Source organism: Panulirus ornatus, chromosome 59 (assembly GCF_036320965.1).
Source record: "Panulirus ornatus isolate Po-2019 chromosome 59, ASM3632096v1, whole genome shotgun sequence".
Lineage (NCBI taxonomy): Eukaryota > Metazoa > Arthropoda > Malacostraca > Decapoda > Palinuridae > Panulirus > Panulirus ornatus.
Window position 1 is genome coordinate 7274976 of NC_092282.1, and position 26101 is coordinate 7301076.

At 45.4% G+C, this 26101-nt stretch overlaps 1 protein-coding gene across 1 annotated transcript in view; it reads left to right on the forward strand.

Annotated features, from left to right (window-relative positions):
- The window catches only part of LOC139767300 (uncharacterized), a 161908-nt gene that overhangs the window by 112278 nt on the left and 23529 nt on the right, over window positions 1–26101 (forward strand). Inside the window, 15 exon segments of the mRNA XM_071696510.1 lie at window positions 12733–12922; window positions 13690–13765; window positions 14479–14658; window positions 15018–15132; window positions 15489–15605; window positions 16199–16336; window positions 16958–17081; window positions 17220–17346; window positions 18156–18183; window positions 18186–18301; window positions 18745–18958; window positions 19509–19665; window positions 21417–21493; window positions 21910–21978; window positions 25712–25788. Coding sequence (XP_071552611.1) covers window positions 12733–12922; window positions 13690–13765; window positions 14479–14658; window positions 15018–15132; window positions 15489–15605; window positions 16199–16336; window positions 16958–17081; window positions 17220–17346; window positions 18156–18183; window positions 18186–18301; window positions 18745–18958; window positions 19509–19665; window positions 21417–21493; window positions 21910–21978; window positions 25712–25788 — 1805 coding nt within the window.

A 26101-nucleotide genomic window follows, 5' to 3' on the forward strand; every position in this document is an offset into this window, starting at 1 on the left:
CTGTGGCTGCGTAGTCTACGATATTCTTCACCTTACTCATGTTCATCCTCGTGTGTTTGCGACACCATTATTGAGAAACACACTCCTTAACTGTAACTAACAACGTTTCGCTGTCTCTCTGAGGAAACATTCAGGAAATCTGTGTCTGAATCTATCGATGGTCCCAGAAGAGAACCCTGTGGCACTCCGCTGGTAACCACGACCCATTCTGAGAAGGCTTCTCGGACGACAAGGCTCGTGAGAGTAAAAGGATACCAATTGTACTGAAAATCTTCGCCTTTAGCAAAGGTGTTTCTGTCATTACTGACGGCAATCATTGCCTCGACTTCCATCTCTGTTTCAGATTATAGTATGTACGTCCTTAGTTAATAATGAGGGACAATTCTTGTTCCCATCTACACTTTATGTTCATCCCAGACCACACCGCTACTTCCGTCATTCTCCTTGTCCTTGAATCGATCGATGCCTTCATCATCGTGCATTCACAACACATCATCAAACGCTACTTCCTCACAGCATGCAACCCACTCATGTTTGCTGAACCCAGTATCAAGGATACAACCTGACCCCATCCTGCTCAATCACCGTCCCTCATGAACCACACACACACACACACACACACACACACACACACACACACACACACTCACTAACACACACACACGTCCTGGAGCTGACCGTCCATAGTAAACAAGTCTATTGTCAGCTTCAAGTATGTGACTTTGTTTTCGTGTGGGGCAAACACAAGGCACACTCGACCCCCTCCAGACAGTATGTGTATATAATATCTATACTTCATAAACATCTATATCACAGGCATGGGTTTATATACACATAATTTTGGACGAGGTCTTTGCGTTCTCACTATACGTAGATGTAGACGCCGACCTTCGCCGGGAATGGATGTGGCTGGTGTCACTGGTGCTAAGGGGTTGTCCCCAACACCACCGCGCGCCGTGACTTGCACAACAGGTCCTTCTTTTCTTCTTTTTCTGCCTCGCTCATGTCTCCTGGGGAAGAGACAGGTTCTCCACAGGTTGCCATCACGTATCGTCAGAGATCACCGAGTACCACCTCCTGATCTCGCTGGACCTCCCCACGCGGACTCTAAGCTTAGATAAAAGAGAAAACAGAACTCGATATTTTACGTCCCTGACTCTCCCAACACCGAGTCACCCTAATTCAAAAGGCAAAATGGCATCCTCTTCATGAACAACATTATAACGGAAGCTGTGAAGTTCGACTGAATATGGAAAAGAATATATGAAGATAAGGAATGAATAAAACCAAAGGATAAGATTAACAAAGGTGAGGAGAGGTCGAGAGAATAGTAGGTGGCAGGAGCGGATCCGGTCCCCGCCCCAAAGTGTGCCAACATCGCCACCAAGGACGCCCGGTTCACCGAACCACCTGCTGGTCAACTTGTCATTCAGCGCGTTCCACCTTCCTTCCCTTGCGTGCTTCCCATCGCTACAGTATCACCGACCCCTCTGCTCCCTCCTGTGCTGAGGACGTAGTACTGTCACCTCCCTCAAGTCCCAGCTTCCCAGTCGATCAACAGGCGCTAAAGCACTTCCAGACGAACGTGAAATCCTATGTATGGTCATTCCTCAAGAGATTTGAAATACGTTCAGTGTCCTCAGCTCGACCGGGTATTCGCTGTTTTTGGTCAAAATGTCTCGCCTAACCAGGCGGGATCCATGGAAACTGACGGGTAGAAATAACATCGCATAAACGAGAATTTGCGAGAATTTAATGCCATTCCGCTATATCTTGATTGGAGAATTTTCCGGTATACCGATGTCATGCTGGAACTTTTCCGAAGCTACTGTTAAAACATGTTTTATCTCCCATAACTGATGTGTGGAATATTCATATGTAGGTAGGTTGCTGACACGGAATAGAATATCAGTCTATATAATTCGAATTTAAGACGAATTCCGCTAGCGCGCTCGGAGAACCCCATTAATTAAAACTTTTTACAAGAGAAGTATAGCGATCGGCTGCAGATGTCACAAGGCTGGAAGATTATACTGGGTGATTAAAGACACACTGACGAAGATGGGAGGAGGAAGGGTCTGAGGGGGAGACTGTGTGTGGGTGTGGGAGGATGATGGAAGAAGGTGAGCGTCACGAGAAAGGATGATAATGGAGATGAATGTAAAGGGGGAGGATGATGAAGAGGAAGAGCGCAGAAGTAGATGATAGTGGGGAGGGGAAGAACAGAGCTACGTAATGAGGAAGAGAGAGAGAGAGAGAGAGAGAGAGAGAGAGAGAGAGAGAGAGAGAGAGAGAGAGAGAGAGAGAGAGAGAGAGAGAGAGAGAGCTAAATGAGGGTGTGGGAGGATACAGAGCCAAATGATGACAGGGAATGAGAGTTTGGAGACACAAGACAACGAAAAGGGGATTATGAAGGAGAAATTTGAGTCACACCAGATGAAGGGAGGAGTCTGGAGGTAGAGAATGATGTAAGGAAAGACGGAGAGGGACATATTGAAGCGTAGGATGGGATGGGATGTGGCGGGGGCCAAAATGTATGGGGAAATGATTAGAGGAGGATGAAGAAGGACAGAACGACGAAGAAGGACGATCCACATTGAAAGGATGATGTGTAGGTCAAATGATGATGTGGAAAACAGGAACTGGAAGGGAATGGCGGTGAAGAAGGGAGGACCAAAACAAACACACAACAAACTTTCAGTCATGGATGTAACAGCTAAACGTACACATACCCCTCGCGCATAAAGCCAACGCACAAAACTGGCCCGGTGTTACAACACAAACACACACACACTCTTGGCGGACGCACGAAACATACAAACGTGTACGACGCATGGGACAAACGAGCCAACTTTGCACCACGCACGAAACAAACACACAAACGTGTTCCAAAAAATGAAACAAATTGAAACCTACTCCAAGCATGAAACAATCATAAACCTACCGAGGCGCACAAAATAAGAGCATGAAACATATAAAACGTGTCCTGAAGCATAGGACAAACAAAATCTTGTCCTGGCGCATGGAACAAATACACAAACTGGCCCTGGTGAATGAAACACATACACAACACACACACACACTAGCCTAGTGCATGATACAAACATTCAAAATATCCATCTAGAATAAAACAAACATACAAACTAGCTCACAAACATACAAACTAGCTCCGGTGCATGAAACAAACACACAAATTAGCCCCGGTGCTAGAAGCAAACATACAATATATCCGTAGTGCATGATACAAACATAACAAATAACCGTAGTGCATGATACAAACTAACCCCATGAATCAAACACAGTAGCCCAGGCTTCATATGAAACAAACATACACAGTAGCCCAGGCATGAAACAAACACACACTAGCCCAGGCTTGAAACAAACACACACACTAACCCAGGCTTGAAACAAACACACACACTAGCCTCGGCAGAACAAGCACACGCATACAAGCCCAGACATGAAACAAACTCACAAACCTAATTGCCGTGTTTAACACTAACAAACACACTCACACACACACACAAACAACACCTGGAAGTCATACACCCAATCGTACACAATCATCCAATCATACGTCTCTATTTTGACACCCGTGACGGCCACTTCCTTCAGCCAATCAAAGCCTTGCATACCACTTCCACGCCCAATCACAGGCCACCGCACCACTTCCTCTGGCCAATCACAGCCTCGCCCTGCAATCTTCATCACCTCTGGAAGGTATGGCATACTGAGCCATATGCCTTATGGATATAAGACTCATACTTCCGTAGGTTTAGGAACACATTGATCATAGGACTTTAAGGGAATGTCGGTCTTGTGTCTCCCGTCCTAAGATTGATATTGAGATCATGTGTTCGGTATTTTGTACGCATGAATATGGGAATAAAAACATTTTTGCAGGTGGGAATTTAATCTCTATTGCCATAAAGACGGACAAAATCTATGCCAAGTAACACCACTGATATGCAGGGAGCACTAAAAACTTATATTTCGATGTATATCAACTGACTGTTATATGTGATATATGATGTGATTATTACACGAAAGTGCACTTGGGAACTTTTCGTGTTTCATTTTCCCCGTGGACTCATAGGAATATCTTGATCACGTGCAAAATTGTGATCCTTTCCAATATATATATATATATATATATATATATATATATATTTGCGTGTGTGGACGTGTTCGTATATACATGTGTATGTGGGTGGGTTGGGCCATTCTTTCGTCTGTTTCCTTGCGCTACCTCGCTAACGCGGGAGACAGCGACAAAGCAAATATATATATATATATATATATATATATATATATATATATATATATATATATATATATATATATATATATATATATATATAATATACATATATATATATATATATATATATATATATATATTTCTTTCTTTCTTTCAAACTATTCGCCATTTCCCGCATTAGCGAGGTAGCGTTAAGAACAGAGGACTGGGCCTTGAGGGAATACCCTCACCTGGCCCAATTCTCTGTTCCTTCTTTTGGAAAATTATATATATATATATATATATATTCTAGCATAAGCCAGGGATCCATTTTATCGACCACCCCAAGCCAAGGATGAACAGTTGGGTTGACTGTGGACCGACTGCCGCAACCAGGACTCGAACCTTTGCGCTCGACCCCGAGTGGCCCGTGAATCAGTAAAGCTAACGTAACACCACGGAGGTCCATTATATATATATATATATATATATATATATATATATATATATATATATATATATATATATATATTCATACTATCCGCCATTTCCCGCGACAGCGAGGTAGCGTTAAGAACAGAGGACTGGGCCTTTGAGGAAATATCCTCACCTGGCCCTCTTCTCTGTTCCTTCTTTTGGAAAAAAAAAAAAAAAAAATCTAATCAGCAGACTTTGAACATTGTATTTTCATAGGCCTTAGAAATTATACCCCAAGCAGCAACCGAGTTGAAATACGTAGTTAAAACAGACAAGAATGGCGAAAGGGTTTATATAAAAAGGTTTACCCTGTGGTCCACTCAACTGTTCATGATGGGTTTAGTAAGCGACACTGCTCCACTCCCTCACTCCCTCTACCCCGTCTACTGATGGCAGCTGTACACACACACACACACACACACACACACACACACACACACACACACACACACACACACACACTCGTGTGTGTATTATATGTGTGTATATATATATATATATATATATATATATATATATATATATATATATATATATATATATAGAGAGAGAGAGAGAGAGAGAGAGAGAGAGAGAGAGAGAGAGACTGTTAGCAACTATTGGCAGTTTCCAAATACACAAGGGGAAAAAATCCTTGCGTGTCTGTCCAGTGTGGCTGGTTGGCTCTACACTCCCTTCCCTCCTCCTAACCTCTCTCTCTCTCTCTCTCTCTCAACGAAAGATCTCTATTCTTTTCAGCAAACTTTGACGTCAGAACACAGTGACATCATTGACCCGGTGAGGTCACGGTTAGTGCCACTCAAATGCGAGGGTCACCGTCGTTGTGGCTTTGACGTCATTACACGTCATCACTTCAACATTACCAGTGTACCACGTCACCAGTCTGACGTCACCAGTGTATCAAGTCATAACTCTGACGTTACCAGCGTACCGGCGTCACCAGTCTGACGTTACCAGTGCTACCACGTCACCAGTCTGACGGTACCAGTGTACCACGTCATCAGTCTGACGTTACCAGTGCTACCACGTCACCACGTCACCAGTCTGACGGTACCAGTGCTACCACGTCATCAGTCTGACGTTACCAGTGCTACCACGTCACCACGTCACCAGTCTGACGGTACCACTGTACCACGTCACCAGTCTGACGTTACCAGTGCTACCACGTCACCACGTCACCAGTCTGACGTTACCAGTGCTACCACGTCATCAGTCTGACGTTACCAGTGCTACCACGTCATAACGCTGAAGTCACCGGTGTACCACGTCATAACTCTGACGTCACCAGTGACGCCACGTCACCAAGATGACACCAATGTTTTACGTCAGAAGGATGACGTCAGCAGTTCTGCCATGCAAGCAGGCAATAACAAGCACTAAACTAGTGCTGGTCGTTAGGTCTCCTCTGCCTTAATCTCTTTCTCCCCACCACTTAGCTCCCCTCATATCCCCACGCCTAATCTCTTTCTCCCCACCACTTAGCTCCCCCTCACATCCCCACACCTAAGCTCCCTCACATATACAGTTTAACTCATCTCACTTAAGCTATTTCGTTTGCCTCTCTCTCTCTCTCTCTCTCTCTCTCTCTCTCTCTCTCTCTCTCTCTCTCTCTCTCTCTCTCTCTAATATTCTTCCTCCACATTTCAATCCTCTGGCCCTTTACTTATACCCTTCGCCCTTCACTGATTTTCTACCCCTTCTCTCTTTACTTACACTTTCCACTCTCTCCTTACTTAAACCTTCCGTCCTCCCTCCTTACTTTATACCCACCACTCTCTCTCTCTACTTACACCCTCTTCGTTCCACTTAATTTCTTCAAGCACTCACTCACACGTCTCGTAAGGATCTCGCCTCCATTCACATCACCATTCCCTCCAATGAAGAAACACTCCCTCCACTGATGAAACACCCCCTCCACTGAAGAACTACTTCCACTGAAGAACCACTCCTTCCGCTAAAGAACCACTCCCTCCACTAAAGAACCACTCCCACCACTAAAGAACCACTCCCTCCACTAAAGAACCACTCCCACCACTAAAGAACCACTCCATCCACTAAAGAACCACTCCCACCACTAAAGAACCACTCCCTCCACTAAAGAACCACTCCCTCCACTAAAGAACCACTCCCTCCACTAAAGAACCACTCCCACCACTAAAGAACCACTCCCTCCACTAAAGAACCACTCCCACCACTAAAGAACCACTCCCTCCACTAAAGAACCACTCCCTCCACTAAAGAACCACTCCCACCACTAAAGAACCACTCCTACCACTGAAGAACCACTCCCACCACTAAAGAACCACTCCCACCACTAAAGAACCACTCCCACCACTAAAGAACCACTCCCTCCACTAAAGAACCACTCCCACCACTAAAGAACCACTCCCACCACTGAAGAACCACTCCCTCCACTTAACTCTTCCTGGTCGTCTCAGCTCCAACTTTTTCTCCTGTCAGTTAACAAAGTCCTCTTGCCCGGCCCACTGCCCCTCCAGCCGTGCGACCCGCACACCCAGACCGTCATTCGTCTGCACACCAACTGCCTCACTGAGAGGGCGTCCCCCAGGCATTCCCTACTCACAGCACTGCGGTACTGTAAGTATAACGCTGAAGCAGCCGTGTTGCGTTCTCCTACGTACATTGTGGAATACGTAGCAATTTCCCGTCATCGCGTCCGCCCAAGAGAGGTCTGCTTGCCAGAACAGAGTTGGAATACACAAAGGAACTCGTCACCACATGCCATATAACCTTCCCCTCCGTGTAACGTAAGGCCACCAGCTTCAACGGAACCACGGTACGAGTCTTCCATCTACCGATGGTACATTTTGCTTAAGCTCAATGAACTAAGGCAAAAGCGGACGCTAAGGAGAGAAAAACGACACCAGTACAGACGATATGAACTTGGACACGGAAAGGTGGAAGTTAAGGAGGCAGTCTGTACACAACACAGGGATGACAGGTCAACTGATTATCGAAGATGTTAACAATGGTCAGGTCGAGGGCTGTTGTGGTAGCGGTCTGCACCAGCTGGGATAATGGGGGCCCGATGCGACCGCGGCGCCGAAAAGAGAGTCGGGGACAAGGGATCTAATGGTGGCAAGGAATTGACGGTGATGATGCAGCAGCTTCGCTCCCGAAACTCTGATAAGGTCCAGGTGATGTGTGGAAAGAGAGAGAGAGAGAGAGAGAGAGAGAGAGAGAGAGAGAGAGAGAGAGAGAGAGAGAGAGAGAGAGAGAGAGAGAGAGTCTAGGAAGAGGACCAAGAGGAGCACGTCTGCTCCAGTTCTCTGGATCAGCCTCTTTGCCTTCAACCTTTCTCCTTCACCTGGGGACGTTCCCCGGGTGTGTGAGTACAGCTGACGCCACGGGCCACAGGCAGGCCAGCAACACAGCTGCTGCAACACCTGCTCCTGATGGCTTTGAACCCTCGCCAGGTGGCACAGCGCCAGTGATGGACGAAAAAAAGGCACTCACCAGCTGTGTGGGCTGTTTCGGGACCCAGGTCTTGATTCGAGACCTGAATCATGTGGTCTAGGGCGCTGGATCTTGTCCCGGGACCTGGTCATATGGTCTTAGGACCATAGTCTTGTCTCGGGACCTGGGTCATGTGGTCTCGGAAACCGGTCTTGCACCACAGCTGTAGCCTTCCCCTGCATCACAGCTGTACCCTTCCTCCCTTGCTGTACAACTTACTCTTCTCCCATCACAACTCCTTCAACCCTGACCTTCACGGTTTATAATCATCATCATCGTGTCCTCTAAATTTCCATCACCCCCTCTGGGCATCCCCCTCTCTCTCCCTCCCTCCCTCTCACCATCTCATCTCTTCCATCACTCCCTCCCTGACACGGCGCTCCCTCCCAACTTCCTGTCCCTCACGCAGTGCTCCTCCCTGAACCTGCCTCACTCAGGGCACCCCATTTTCCCCGGGTCCTGACGCCGGGAGGAGGGTTGATGCTGCTGCTCCTCCTCCTCCTCCCAGCACCACACCCACCAGCAGCTGGGTGCTGGAGTTGCCTCGGGATGCCATGAATGGAATAATCAACTTCAACTCGTCATGAATAGCATCAAGGGGGACCCCTCTGGCACTTCCCCTCCAGGAGTTCCCAGACGTAACATATACATCACCAACACTCCCTCATCTGGCTGCACTACCCACACTGGTTCCTCCCTCTATACACCAGATAGAAAGCGAAATGACCATAGAGTATTATACGTACGTGTAAACTCGCACGAGAAATGCGAGCGGGATGCGAACCATGATCGAGAAATAAGTCAGTCTTAACAAGGTCCGAGATGGCGGCCTTAAGGGGGCTCCACTTGGCTCAAAAACCCCTTCACACTTCACATATCACAGGCGTGGTTACATGGTGCATGACACCCTCTCATCTCTGCCATGAGAAGGTTAAGGGGGGGATGACACTTCTGTCACGAGGGCACAAGATGCTCTGAGTCTGCCTCAAGCAAAAGGAAAGGAAAGTCACTTAAATAATCTCTGCTGCTGCAAGTCCGACTTTGGTTATGATACGTGTCGGAAAGAGACATTCTTTGCCGCATTAGGCACAGACGTCATCATCTTCACCAGAGAGAGAGAGAGAGAGAGAGAGAGAGAGAGAGAGAGAGAGAGAGAGAGAGAGAGAGAGAGAAGCAGGTTCATTTTCGGCTACACAGGCAGGAGACACAGGTATCCCTCGTCAGCGGAATGGTGAATGGCTCTCGTGTCCATTACACATGGGAGAGAAAGCGGACCATTTCCCGTGAGGGATGGGGAAGGACGGAGGCATTCGTCATCTGTTACTCCTGCCGGCCTGCCTGAGAGGGGCCTAAGCGAACTCTTACATGAGGCGGAGGGAAGGTGGCGCCCCAGGCAGGCCAGACCTTAGCTCCCAGTGAGGTGATACAACATCTCCCCCACCCTCCTCCTCCAACTCCTCCCAACCAATATGTTCGCATCAGACAGCCAAGAACCGATCTCCTACCACAAGCGAAGCTCAGGAGAGACAGATTAAACTTATCCCCTCAGGTCACTCTTCGACACGAGTACCACAGCCACGGAAGTAAATATGTAGGGTTCGTCTTTATGCATCACCGCCTACACTCACGATACAGCTACATCTTATATGTACTTTCATTAATCTTAAAATCATGATTACTGGATGTAGTACTATAACAACGGGTACAAAATCATCCCCTAAGATTGCAAAATAATCTTGCCCCACTCACTCAAACTTCCTTAACAGTTTCCATGGCTCTTGAGAAACGTATATAAATAGAGAGGGTCTCTTCCATGTGGGACAGACGCAGGGTCTTTTCCATGTGGGGCAGACAAAGGCAGGGGTCTCTCTCACGTTGAACAGACGCAAAGCCTCTTCCATGTGGGACAGACCAAGGCACGGTCTCTTTCATGCATGATAAAAAATCAATCTCATTTTAGGGGACATTAAAAAAAAAGTTCCCTTCCGTGTCAGACAGAAGTGTCCCTTCCGTGTGGGATACAGGGAGGGAGACTGACCCTGACTGCGGTTAATAAGGTACGGTCTAGCTGGGCAAGCATTAGCACATTAACCTCATACACGGGAATTCAACCTCATCAAACATTGCTCACTCCGACGCACACCCACAACCTCGTTCCCATCGCCAGGCACAAAAGCTCATTCAACCTCACAAGCCTTTATTGAACATCTACTCATATCTTAACCCATAACACCACCTGATTTTAAGACGTACGAAAAAAAAAAAAGGAGGGGAGATATTCTAACACACGAATTCTGGCAATCTGAAAATTGGCTAAGTAGCAAAACGCCAATTTTATTCCTTCCTTGGAACAGCTTTTAATACCCACACCACTAAAACTGTCCATTAGAATACATTACATATATACACCAACGCTACGTGAGTGTATATACAACAGACCATCATCTAATACAATACTGTACACATCTAGAGGAAGGGGAGTAATGTAAGGACTTATACCCCTACAACCATGCGCTGGTCTGACCCAAAATCAATGAATTCCTCCTCCAGCGGGTTCCGAACCCTGGGCACAGACAGAACTTTACATGTCGTGATGGTACCAACCCCATGCACATCCTCGTTGTCTCCCACACACCCATTAGCGTCGTGCGAATGAAGAACTCAAGAGGAAAATAAGGAAAAAACTAAGAAATCAGAAAGTAGAAGGGTATAAAAAATGACATCCCCCCCTTCCCCTCTCACGACGGACCCACGTGCTCAGAATCTCAACTCAGCTCAGCTGAGCCCTCACCTCAGCTCGACTCAGCTTTAGGAGGGCGGTGGACCCGCCTGCCCCCACCGCGATTTACGTTAAAGTAGCCCACCCCACGCCACTTCCGGGCCGGGCCGGGCCCTCCAGTGCCTTGGTGACCTGACCTGGACCAGGAGGCCGAGGGGGGGTGACGGCTCAGAGAGAGAGAGAGAGAGAGAGAGAGAGGGGTAAAAACGCCTGTGAAGTGACGAAGAACTCATTAAACCCTCGCCAAGGAAGGGGAGGAGGAGGAGGAGGAGGGGGCCACCAAGCACCCCGGGAGGAGGGGAAGAGATTTAGAAAGGTCAGAACTAAGCTTGAACATCCTGCAGCCTCAGCCTGGTTCGGGGATGAGAGAGAATGACATATAATGAGGCAAACTGCAAAATAATGAATGCAAATTCGTCTGAACAAGAACTTGAATTTGTGTGCATGATTTGCGCTCACAGACGGCCGAGCTCACCCAGCTGCAACAGTGCCAACATTACCCACAGGAGAGGGAAGGCAGGTACACACACAGTGGCCGTGCCTCCTGCAGGAGGTCTCCACGAAGTGTACGAGTAGCGACACGGACGGTTTTCATGACCCTGGCTTGATGGCAGGCCTAAATAACACAGTTAACCAGTTAACTCCGTTAGTTCTCGATTACGTTTTTTTTTTTTTTGTATCTCTTATTTCATTTACGCTGATTTTAACAATTTTTCTTAATTTTTTTCATATCAGTCCCTCATATCGAGATGATTTTCTTTTTGGTAAATTTGGTTTTAATATCTTTCATAAAATACTACAAAGGTGATGATAAAAATAAGCATTTTGGATACTTTACACGACTCGTACTGTGTACAATATGACGATATGGATCAATTATAAAACCATTTCCCGTTGTGGAATTAAGTCAACCGGCTCAGTCAGCATTACCGTTACAAAACCATCACAAAAATCATTCTGAATTTAATGAAGAAAAATATATCCGGACTCTTATATTTGTTTCACTGTACCATCTCAACGCCAGCCTTAAGTAGGTAAACTATGCAGGTAAACCAGGGAGGTAAACCGAGGAGGTAAACCATGCAGGTAATCCATGGAGGTACACCATGGAGGTAAACCAAGCAGGCAAACCAGGGAGGTAAACCAGGGAGGTAAACCATGGAGGCAAACCATACAGGTAAACCAGGGAGGTAAACTAAGGATACCAACAACTGTATCTGTCCAATGCCAAACATTTTTGTTCATAAATCCTCATGCAGTCTGACAGTCTGGACTTGACTGGTGAAGGTGGTAAGGAGGGGGGAAGCCTTCAATGTCACCCAAGTTTTGTGAAACTTAAAAAACCAGTATTGGTCTGTGAGCCGCATGAGGTGCAAGTTATCCACGTGGTGAGAACGACCACCCTTTATAATGTCCTTCAAAAAAAAAAAAAGAAAGGAAAAAAAAACTTGGAGCAAAAGTTCTGAAAAGGTTAACCCACTGAGCTCGACGATAAACACGACCCTTCAAAGTACGACGTTACGACCTCTGAGAACGGCGGCACACGACCCCCTCCTCTGGGTGCCGTCGTGCTCAGGGGTCGTACCGTCGTGCTCAAGGGTCGTACCGTCGTGCTCAAGGGGTCGTACCGTCGTGCTCATGGGTCGTACCGTCGTGCTCATGTCTCTATACATTCCTTTATAATTCTCTGTAACGCATGATTTCTGTGTCCTTCACCAGTCAACCCTTGCCTGACACGCCTTTTTCTCCTCCCCCCCAGCAGGAGTGACCATCGGGTGTCACATCCCCAGCGCGTTCCAAGACTCCTTCTGGGAGTATGAGCTGCAGCAGGAGGAGGCCGACGCCCCCGGCAGACGGGTGGCGCGGGAGGTGACGCTGGACGAGAGGATCCTCTGCGGCGCCGGGGACCTGGAAGACCAGCCGTCCAACAGGGTCAACACCACGGAGAGGTCGGTACCAGCGCCCGCCGACATCGAAGTGGGTTCAGGAGGGTGACTGAGGTGGTTCAGGGTGGGTGGTGTGACTACAGCAATATATGGTGGGTTGACGAGTGTCTTACGATGGGATTAGGGACGATGGTAAAGCGGCGGTGGTGTGTGTGTGTGTGTGTGTGTGTGTGTGTGTGTGTGTGTGTGTGTGACTGTAATGGTGCTACTGTTCGGTGGGGGGTGGTGGGTAAGAGGTCAAGTTATGTCAACTGTGAGCTGGTCGATCAGTGTTGTGTGCGGAGGTAATGAACTGGACACTGAATGGGCACATTCGTTATCTGAATGTTAGGTTTAGAGAACGAGCAAAGGATGAGGGATATTTCTAAATATTTAGAAAACGGGTAAACGAGTGGTGATGTTTGTATGCTTTCTATTTTTAGAGAATGGACAAAAGATATTGTGTTAGTTACTTTCTTGTTATCAGTGAAACTTATCATGGAAAGAAGCAATTGTTCAATTTTAGCCATCAACATCAGTGGCTCCCCCAGGACTGGCAACGCCCTCTGCCCACATCTTAAGACCTTGAGTCTTTAGGGACCAGACCACTTGAGCTAGGGGATTGGGGGGGAGGGGGTTCCATCTTGAAGACCTTTAACCTGACTCTTTATTATAAAAAAAAAAAAAGACTCGGGTCAAAGACCCAGGGTTGTGCGATGCCATTTTGGTGCCCGAAGAAGTTGAGGAGGTACCGTTCCTCACCCGTGCCACTGTGTCCCTCTCCCCTCCAGGCTGGCCACCCTGAAGACCCTGATGGTTAAGTTCGGCTTCGATGCGTACATCATCCCTACCGACGACGAGCACCAGGTAAGCAGGCCCGCCAACTGCCGCTCTTCACACACACACACACCACTCTACCAAACCCAGGCATCTACCATCCCACCATGTTTTGCCACCACCTCTCACGACAGTAAACCCTCTTTATCGACCGTTCTCTCAAACACATCGGGTCTCGTTCTGTGGTCTAAAAGAGAACTCACCTTCAATAATATATATATATATATATATATATATATATATATATATATATATATATATATATATATTATTCCAATGTAGCTAGAATATTAAACCCGTTCCCACAGGCATCAGGCAGTTCAAATGCACGTAGCCACGCACCTTTTGTCGGAATTAACTGCCCAGAGCTGGGGATTCCAACCCTAGCTTTGCAAAACTGGCAGAGGGATGAGAGCCACCCCAAACCCAGCCCAACTTCCTGAGTTGAGGGTTCCCGTCTACTCATCATGGGAAAGGAATTCATAACGTCCCAAAAAATAATAATAAAAAATCCACAATACTGTCATCTATTTCCCTAAAATCAGATTCAACGAATTGTTTTCTCGCCTCAAAGAATCAATGTAATCTCTATTAAAAAAAAAATATATATATAAGGAACTTCTCTTAAAGACATATTCAATTAGATAATTTCAGGTAACAGAAAATGGGGAAAATCTACGCGCTAAACCCTCCGCGCAGGAGGAGCGCCTCAGACTGACCTTATCCCAACTTGTGGCCGGCAGAGCGAGTACGTGGCTCCGGCCGACGAGCGTCGCCGGTACATCACGGGGTTCTCCGGCACCGCGGGCACGGCGGTTGTGACCACGGGCCAGCAGGCGCTGTGGACGGACGGGCGGTACTTCCTGCAGGCCGACCAACAGCTGGACTGCCAGTGGCTCCTGATGAAGCAGAGGAACGCTGGGGTGAGCACACAAGCCTCGGGGTACACACAACTGCTGTAATATACCAACATTTTTGTAACTCCCCCGCCAAAATGGCGGCGCGAGCCTTCAGGCATGATGATATTACGACCTCCAGACACGGCGGTACGAGCCTGATAGCATGATGGCCGGGTGTCCTTTTTGACCTGACAATCAGGTTGTCAATATACCCTCCCAAGGGTCGTGCCGCGCCGTTACCGGGCTCAAGGGTCGTACCGTCGTAATCCGAGGTTTGTGACATGATCTTTACTTTCTTCCGTTTACTAAAAAAAAAAAGCTCCATTTTTTCTATAATTCTATAACTCGGTAACGTCACCTTTCCCTCCCCCTACCACCACCAGGTGCCCAAGATGGTTGAGTGGTTACGCCAGAATCTGACGCCCAACTCCAAGGTAGGCGCCGACCCGAGACTCATCGGAGCCAAGATCTGGCTGACGTACGCCGAGGAGCTGGCCAGTGAGTTCCCCAGCATCACCCGAGCAACACTTGACTGACGGGCGCCCCTTGCACGCAACGGCTCATGTTACAGACCCAATGTTATTAGTTATAAGGTTGTAGGATCTAATGGCTAGTTACCCAGTAATGGTCACTGAGTCCATTACCTTAAGTGTAAACTGTTTAGCTTATCTCATACATCAAATGAAAACAATAGAGCCCAAACACGTCAGAGATAACGAAGTACCTTTACTTTAGCTTGTAATGTACTCTCATCCCTAGTTCGCCAATTCCGTTCAACCGTTTTCTTTTATATCATGACGCAACATCCTACTGAACACAGACGTCTGGTAACGTGAGCCGGTGTGACCCAACAGAGTCCGACATCGAGCTGGTCGCCGAGGAGAGGAACCTGGTGGATCTAGTGTGGCCAGCGGAGGAGCGGCCGCTCCACTCCCGGGACCCCGTCTTCATCCAGGAGCTCCAGTTCGCAGGTCAGCCTATCACGTGGGTTATATCATCATCAATATGCCCCATTGATGAAAGGGTTATCTGGAGAGAACTTCAGATCCTACTATCCTTCTTTCTATTCCAGACAGCCCTTTTTTCCTAACCCTTACATGGGCTAAAGTGAGACCGTACGCAAGCAATCGAAAACGTAGGACCCTCTGAAAACTAACTTCATATATTAGCAATCGAAAACGTAGGATAACAGGCTGCTGTTACCTCTCTGTGTGCATCTAAACGTTCTTTTCCCTGATCTGTCCTTATTTACTGTATACTGAGAACGCTGCAACCGACTCCAACGATTCTTCAGCTCGTAACACCTGTTCCCTTTAGTTGGCTACCACGGAACACCTGTTCCCTCTAGTTAACTACCACGCAACACATTTTCCCTCTAGTTAGCTACCACGTAACACCTGTTCCCTCTAGTTAGCTACCACGTAACACCTGTTCCCTCTAGTTAGCTACCATGTAACACCTGTTCCCTCTAGTTAGCTACCAATCAAAATAGAGCTGTTATCTCTATCTTAACCCGGGCGACCCCTTGGAGCACGACGCTACGACCCATGTTCTACCTTCACAGGGAAGAAATGGGAGGACAAGGTGGCGGAGGTGCGGGTGGAGATGGTGAAGGAAGATGCCGACCTCCTGGTGGTGACGTCGCTGGACGAGGTGGCCTGGCTCCTCAACCTTCGCGGCAACGACATCCCCTACAACCCAGGTGAGTCCGACCTGACTCCCTCCCTCTTCCTGCGAGGCGGGTTACCTCAGGACGATCCTCTCGGGGAATGGACTGAGCCAGGACTTTATAAACACCTTTTCCGAGAGAGATCATTCTCCGTGAAAAGACTTTCTGTCCACGAGCAACGTTATGACGTTTGAATAACGTTTTATCGTGATCAAGAAACGTTTTCTGACCGTTACACTTTCCACGCGCTAGACATCCACCCCTTGAGCACGACGGTGCAACTTTTGATTTGAGCACGACGGTATGAACTTATCCTTTGGGCTCGCGTCCAAAACGATCCTGCACCGTCGTCTATCTCAAGGGGCCGAGCGCCGTTAAACATTCTAGAGTACTGTTTTAACGAGTGACACTTCCTCAGTAACAAGTAACACTCCCTCACTAACCAGTAACACTCCCTCACTAACTAGTAACACCCCCTCACTAACCAGTAACACTCCCTCACTAACCAGTAACACCCCCTCACTAACCAGTAACACCCCCTCACTAACCAGTAACACCCCCCTCACTAACCAGTAACACTCCCTCACTAATCAGTAACACTCCCTCACTAACCAGTAACACCCCCCTCACATGTTCTCTCTTCTGTTTCTCAAGTGTTCCGGAGCTACGTGATCCTGGGGCGGGACACCGTGGACTTGTACATCCACACGGAGAAGATCACGCCGGCGGTAGACAACCACCTCCGCGTCAACCAATGTAACGGCCACGAGTGCGTCACGTGAGTATCCACACGATAAAGATAATAATTTGCACCACACTAGTAACTGTACTTCAACTAACAAGAAAAATATATGCGCATATTTTCTCACATTCCGCCACAGCCCGAATTTCTGAACTGTGTCTATCTTGTGTACAGTATCAACGAGTACACGGCCGTGCTGGACAGACTGCGCGCCCTCAAGGTGCACAACCACGTCAAGAAGGTCATGCTGCCCTCCAAGTACTCCTACTCCGGCGGCGCCTCCTACGCCATCTACTCCGCGGTAAGTCCTACACACAGCTGCAGGGACGCCGCTCGGGTACGGCGCCTCACCAAACACCCTCTGCAGTCTGAGGACAGATAGAGTAGAAAAAAAAAAAAATTCCTCCTCGTAACCAAAGTGTGTTTTGTCAACTGGCGGTTACATAGAATACAAAGGTTAGGCCCTTCAGCACGAGGATTTGACCTCCTACGACCATCTCCCCCTAACCCCCAAGGTAATCGACCCTCTTAGTCAGATGAAAAGCTTTGGCCTTCAAACCCTGGGGGGAGTACGCCGCCCCGCACACACAGTCCTGCTTAAGGGTCGGACTTTTGCGCTCAAGGAGCTACGTAAAACCTCAGCATGTGTCACAACAGTTGCTTGTCTCTTTTTGTAACAACCATCCTTTATGGTCTGAGTCTAGCCCCTCTACCTACCTCACCCCTACTTCCTGATGTTACATGTAAAGAATCAGCCAAGCCTCAGCCTGGCGACAAGGAAGGGGTCTTTCGACGGCCCCGCATCCCATTTTCCCCCGAGCGCGCGCGCGTGTATGTGTGTGTGTGTGTGTGAAAAGATACACAATGTTCAAGCCTGGAACGGGCCCTTCTGTCAATGCCTGCCCGTGCTTTATGCGCGTGAGTGTGTGTAATGATTTACCAGGTTCAAGCCTGGTCCCGGCCCTTGTCTGTGACTGCCGCTCTTGGGTGTGCCATTACTGGCACAGGTTCTGGTGTTTGTGAATATAAGAGTACTGGGATCTTGAATGTGTCTGGGAATGCATTTTGCTGCTGTAACCAACTGTCTTACCTGCGGTGTATACCCTGCAGGTGCCGGAGGAGATGAGGACGCCCGTGACGTCCCGGTGCTGAAGATGAAGGCCCGCAAGAACCCGACGGAGGTGGAGGGAATGAAGAACGCCCACATCAAGGACGCCGTCGCTGTGTGCGACTTCCTAGCCTTCATGGAGGGGGAGGTTTGTGACCCTTGCACAACAGCACATTGTGTCGGTTCATATCAACTCAGTCGCTCCTGAAAAAAAAAGATCAATCATTATCTCTAAGTAAAGGTATATCCTCGACTCGAACAGCAAACAAACATGACCAAGCTCCAAACTTTTAAGAAAGGTTAATGTATGTTTCACTGACTCAGGAATCTTCATTGCTGTAAACTGTTAATTCGCAAATCTTTATGAGACTCTCTCTCTCTCTCTCTCTCTCTCTCTCTCTCTCTCTCTCTCTCTCTCTCTCTCTCTCTCTCTCTATGTGGTTCGGTACAGTGTATTACGGTGCGGTCCAGTACGTGCGACCGCAGCACGGCACTGCGTATCAACGCACGGTATAGTATGTCAGCGTACGGTATGGTACGGTACGGTACATCAGCGCACGGGTACCGCGTTAACATGGCTCTGCCCCACAGATCCTGGACGGCAAATACTGGGACGAGATCATGGCGGCAGCGAAGCTGGAAGAATACCGCGCCGAGCAAGAGCACTACATGGGTATCTCCTTCGGCACCATCAGCGCCTTCGGCTCCAACGGCGCCGTCATACACTACCAACCCGTGCAGGAGACTAACAAGGAGATCACGAACAGCTCCCTCTATCTCCTGGACTCTGGTGGACAGTACAAGGGTTAGTATCTTTAGAGTAAGAGTCGTAAGCATTCTCCACAATCTCGAGCAGTCCCCGGTGCCAGATACTTGTTCACTTTGAGCAAAGACGTTACGACCCTTAAGCACGACAGTAAGACCCTTGAACACGCCAGTACGACGGGAATGACGCCATGATACCCAAGGGTCAAACCGTCGTGGTAAAGGGTCGTAAGGTCGTACTTAAGTTGTTAAACATCCCATCTGAATGTAACTTTGACAACGATCATAGTAACTATGAAAATTTATTCCTCGCCGCTTAACATTAAAATCATAAAGATACATAGATGGGTATTTGATACACATAACTATCAAGTAACTAATAAGAACCACTGTTACGATTGGAAACATGATACCACAACCAAAGTTACCACATCTACCCCTACTGTACTCGATACAAATGAAATTACTAGAAACTTCTATTTTCTATAAACATTTTACATAACCTTGAGGTTCAATTAGCCGCTCAATTTTTCCCACGACCATCAAAGAAAATAGGGCACCCGAATTACTTTGTCTTTTCTTTTCATCAGACGGAACTACGGACGTGACACGAACGATGCACTACGGGCAGCCGACGCCGTTCCAGGTGGAGGCGTACACCAGGGTGCTCATGGGTTCCGTCGACATGGCCAGCTTGGTCTTCCCCGAGGGCACAGGCGACACTGATGTCGACATCATGGCTCGCAGGTACTCATCCTCCCTCATCTTCTCCCAGTTTTCTCTAACTCTTACAATGCCATGTAGTTAATCCTCCCGTTTCCTTCTCCTTCCATCTATTTTTAACTTTCACGTCTGTTCCGAACAGACGAGGTCTTACAGGGGTCTTACATAGAATCATTTTCTTCAGTACAACAATTTCTAGAATTCTTTCTCCGCCTTATTCAGCTCCCCAGTTGTCTGAAACAATGGTTGTTTTTATGCTTGCAAAAACTACGACTGGTTTCGACAACTCTCGAATGACTAAGGTGCAGCGAGAATTTGTAAAACTTGAGCAAAGTAGCTGTTAAGGGGTTACCAGGGAAGAGACAGGTAGAATTCATGTGGGATCTGATCTACAGGAACAAATGAGAACATTTAGAAATGTTCGTCTTGTGTCGTGGAACTCTTGAATGATGGAGCCTTTCAAAAGTAAACTTTTGAACACTGAATATGGCACATATCAAACAAACTGAAAATTCTTCTGAAAATTCTTCCAAAGTATGGAAGTATTTCTAAAGTCACATTTATAATAATAACTATGTCAAAACATCCAATCTTATAAAAGTTTCTTCTCTACGGGGTTAAAAAAAAATTGGAAGTTTAATGTTTTCTATGACTTCAGTCTGTACGAGAGAGAATTGAACGTTTCGACGGTAGACTTTACTAATCTTACAGATGACTATTCTTGCTTCAAAATCAAGCGCAAGACACGTGAGCCATCCCATGATATTCATTCACTCGCAGTCTGTCAGGTTTCCACAAAGAATGTACATACGTTACAAAGGTTACCAGACTGTTGTCGTCTTGGCGATGATGAGCTCAGACTGGAAGCATCTTGCGGTTAAACTGCCTTCCAGACGATTGTCTGCAACAGACACCGTGTGTGTGATGCGAGCTCATATTGACTCAAGCTTCACTACGACTTAGCGACGATTGACAGATTGCATGCTGCTGCAGTTAATCGGAGAGGCAAAAAAAAGATTATGAAAAAAAATAAAAGAAAAAAATGAACGGAAGTCTTAAACGGATATGCTTAAGGTTAAACTGTTGGGCTGTCCACCTGGCGGAGACCGTGCTAACCCACGGGGGAATCCCTCTTGCGTACGTGAACAATCACAACACCAAGATCTTTTCATCACGAGGGTTTGTTTGAGTGAATAAAGAAACAAAACCTTTTTCACTGCTGGGATAGGGGTATAGGTGGAGACAAGCACACAGTGTACAGTGAGTTAGGTGGAGGCAAGCACACTGTACAACGGGTTAAGTGGAGGCAAGTCCACTGTACACTGGGTTAGGTGGAGGCAAGCACAATGTAAAGTGGGTTAGGCGGAGGCAAGCACACACTGTACAGTGGGTACAATACACAGGCACAAAGGAGGAGCATGTGTGAGCCAGATCCTCGTTACTGTAGTCTTAGTGCACATTACATTACTTATGTCTTAAGCGTTTGGATTTCCGCACTGCTATAGTAATACAACTCTACTTATATGGCGTTTCCGAAGATAAGAGAAACCGAAATTACTTTAACGTGGTAATGTGAATACACACAACGAAAGATACCTTCTCTAAGGCTCCATCATTCACGGTCGGAAATGAAAGAGGCACGTACAATGCCGCTTTGTTCATCGCTCTCAACCAAGAACATAATGTGTAATACGTCGAACAATTATCATGACCTTGTTTTCCGGTGACAAGGGAACAGACTGAGAGGTTGTGTATGTTTATCTTATTCCCACCAGATACCTGTATGAAGTTGGCTTGGATTACCGGCACGGCACAGGACACGGCATCGGAACGTTTCTCAATGTTCATGAAGGTATGCACCAATCATATATATATAATATATATATATATATATATATATATATATATATATATATACATATATATATATATATATATATATATATATATATATATATATATATATATATATATATTACAGGAGAAAAGGGACATAGATAGAAACATGTTAAAATTACCCTCACTCTATATTATTCATCCGGCAGATTAAAAATCTACATCAGCCACTTCCAACTTTCGAGTATTATTTACAACTTTCATATCATTCTGCCATCATTTTTCAACATAATAAGGAATTTATATACATGTTTGCAGATAAGAGGCTTAGCTTTGCTAATATGTCATGTAGCAAAGGATGGCCTTATAGTCAACAGGATATGAGTAAAGTTAGATTAATAACCATTTCTCAACATTTTCTGTTTACTGCAGCGCCCATACAAGTCAGAATATATGGAAGAGAAGAACACCAATTTGAAGAGGGTCATTTCTTCTCAGATGGTAAATTGCAGAGTAAAATGAACTGCATCCCTGATAATGCTCATCTACATTTAGTATGTTACATCTTCAGCTATGCACTGAGCTAGAGAGAAATCCTCCTCCCCACCCTAAACCCACTTTCTGCAGCACACATTATTGCGGCTTAATATAAGGCCAATGCTACCCAGACTGTATGCATGTCGTCCTGGCATGTACAAAGGGTTCAAGTTGTTTCCTTGCATGGACTTGGGCATTCCCTGGAAGGTGACGGGATTAAAACAAATCATCTTTCATCTGACGAACAACAATCTTCACTTAATACAATACTTGACTTACAAAGACTTTTTCTTTCTTCAGCACGTGACTGCATGATCTAATTTCTCTTAAAACTTGACAAGGGCAAAACATAATAAAAAAGGAAAAAGTATCTTCGCGTGTTTGCACAAAATTTCATTTATAACGCGTTTTGACTGTATCATGAATAAACTACAATATCACCTTTCTGTGACATCGATGGGCCAGAACTGCGATACCAAACCTCCGAAACTAAATCAAATTTTGGCTATAATTATAAAACGTAACACCAGCGACATTTCCACTTAAAAGACCATATGGTAAGGGTCCCGGCTTAATAAACCTTCTTTCTGCTGATCGCCATATACCCAATAAACCCTACAATGTAAAGATTTACGAAATATTTTCAAGCACTGCACCTAAAAAAAAAAAAAAGAAAATAAGAAAGGGAGGTGCCTATGAGCGTGATCTATACCGTCATGTAATATGACACTATGGCCTGTCATTTGCATGTCCATGACAATCATAACCTTTTCCATATTTTGTGCACAGTTCTCAAAAATTCCCAAACGACTGAGTTATGAAGAAAATCAGTGCCATAATTGCTGGTTATTCCTTACCATGTTATTCTATATCATGCTATGTTTACCAACTCGTCAACCGTATCCTTTACAGAAATAAGCTACTTTAAACTTAAGTATCAAGTTGTCATTCCTTTAACTTTTACCTGAATATTTCAATTTTATTCCCTTTACCTCATAAAGCCACTGAGATGTCACACCTTTGCATACAAGGTTTGTAACCTTATGAAGTCGTTCCATATTAACGTCACCTGCCATTCCATTTTAAACAGGATGTCGCGCCATTCCTTTTAAAAATATCACGAGACAGTTGTGATTCACTTTTAACCAGAGTAGTTAACCGTGATGGCCTCTTAATCATTTCATTTGAAGCTATTAATGAGGGGGTCATTCGTATGACATTTCTTTAGCAAAACAGCATATTTGTCGGAAACCTATAAAGATTTTTTTTTTCAGGGTCACACTTCGTTGACGACTATCTTAGTTTTCCACATTATGCTATTACCATTTCTCTTAATTATAGGATACTACTTTTAAGATGGTTCATCTTAAAAACGTTCGTTAAGCGTGTGACCAGGCGTACATTACGAAAATGCATCCCACTTGCCTTTCACTTCACGATAAATATAGCAGTTCGGCTAAACTTAGAGAAAGAGAACTGAGTTAAAGGGACACTTGATACTGTCACTTAAATCTATCCGCACATTTTCCGAGGCTACGTTACGTTAGCTTGGCACTTTATGGCTGATGCCATAGCATTTCTATAAAGTACACATATCCATTAAGGCAAGTTTCATGCCGTTTTCCAATATCAAGCTCAGTTGTTCCCTTAACGTTAGCAGAAATGGTGAAAAGGAAAATGCGAATTTCATCACACGTTACGTACACTTCCTCGTTTCGTTTGCCTTGAAGCTCACGAGTTCGGCATGGGGTCAGAAGCGGCCAGAAAGAAAGCGATTACAACAGGTATCTTGTTACTCCATGTCACTCCATCAATCCTGTGCAACTGTTCTCAAGCGTAATATTATGGTGCGTATGTTTTAAATGAACTTGGTTAATCTCTTGACATATGACTTTCACACAACGGTGGTTGGGTCTTCCATTAACATCCCTTCATTTATCTCTGAAACTTTCATCTGCATGTTCAACAAATGTAAGTTCGTTTACTTTCCTCCCTTTCCCTATATTAATTTTTTGCACATCCACAACCATTACACAAAACTGATAAAATTACATTTCACTCGATCAAAATATGCAAATCTACATGTCACAGAAATGCTAGCTTGAATTCAAGACATTAGGAAAAAGCAAATGAAATATGAACGAGCTGTTAGAGTAGGTAACTACTCAACCAGTTTAGAATATTAAACATGGTTCTTCACAGTATTATATGTTACGATACACTACCTCGTTCTTCCCAGTGTTATATATTATGACACACGACTTTTCATTAACTCCACATGCATTCGTAATTGGTTTCTAATATCATTAACAACGTAGTTATAAGCTGGGTCCTTGAAAAACGAGCATTTGAAACTTTAAACTTTAAAACCCGCATTTTTCAACTATTATGCCAGTTTTGGCTGTTCATGCGTTCATGTGACGTTTGCACAGTATATTCATTTGCACACTGTAAACTTATCATCAACTGAAGAATGCAAAGTCTTACCTTATGTACGAAAGCTTGCTCGAACTTCCTCAATGCGAGACTTCCTCCATTTGTATTATGGTTTGAAAGACTGCTGCTATGATCGAAGACTCTTAAACCAGTTACGGTTATTCTATTTTGCACATAACAAATCTTGAAACATAGATAAACATCTTCCGACTGGACAATAATTTCATGTTGATCTTGTTTTCTAACAGGTCATGTATGGGTAAAGTTTACCAGAAATATTACAATACGGAGATGTTCCAATGATTTTTCTGCATTCGCGTACGAAGCCATGCGTTTTGCGTTTCTTTTTCAGTGTGGTACCAATATAAATACCAGTTACTCACAATTTTATTGGGTGTTGATGATAAGTCTAGCAACGAGAATAATTGTTTCCAAGTGACAACTGACAAAAAATTAACTATTTATGATGGTATTTGAATGTCCCGGCTTCAGTTACTCCAATCTCATGTAGCGGGATAAAACAAGGACCTTAAATCTTACTTTCTTCAGTAGATTAAATACTAAAAGCCCTCTCTACAATCTGGTGCAAGTGAAATTTAATATTTTGTAAATATATTTGCTCCATCTACATCCGGCAGGTGCGCTATGCAGATTCTAAGCGAACTGCGTCGTACTCTGTTCGCTGGAGCTTCAGGACATATGATTTATTTCCACAGGAATTGGTTTTCCACATCTGTCTCATCTAGTGAATGTGTGCATGTGTACTGTACCTACCCTCTGCCACCAGAAAGCCTGTTCTGCATATATTGCACACGAATATTCTTTGTCAGTTTTGTGCACGGTTTTAATTTCCTTCCTTGTATTTTCTGTTTTAGCTTTTGAGAAGACGTATCAGATTAACTTCTTTGGATCGCACGGTATGTATGCACCTTCAGATACAACTGCCATATGCACATCTATCCATACATTCACTTTACTATCATTTTTATCTGCTTTCTGATTTTAGTTTGTTTGGCATGATTTTCCAATAGATAAACCCCATTACTAGTTGTACTTATACTATGATTTAAGATGAATATCAAGACTAAATATTTCAATATACCTGAACAAATTAGTGGAAGACCTTGTTAATCCTATATTTAAAAAAAGAAAACCGTCATTTCCAATATTGAGTACATTCTATCAATCATTTAATTGTCTATACATTCAATGAATGAACTAATAGACACAGTTCTAAATCACAATACGGCTCCTCTCCCAGAGCCGGGCTTCTACCAGGACAACGACTTCGGGATACGGCTGGAGACCATCGTCACAGTCGTCCACAAGAAAACACCGGTAAGTAACAGCTGTTACCTCAGCTGTTTTATGAATGCGCACACTCGTAGAAGGCGTAATATCCTCCAACCGCAAGGACTCGAACCTCGTACCATTTGCGTGGTAGCTGTGTGCACTTACCACTTGGCTATGCTGGCGATATTAAGGACAATACCACGCAAATGGTGCGAGTTTCGAATCCTTGCTATTAGAGAACATTATATATGGGGAGGGGGCGAAAGTTCTGGGAGCGTTGAAAAATGTGTGGAAGTCGAAGTTAACCTGCGTGGATGAGGATAAAAAAAAGAAAAATAACTCATTTTGTGTTATCAGT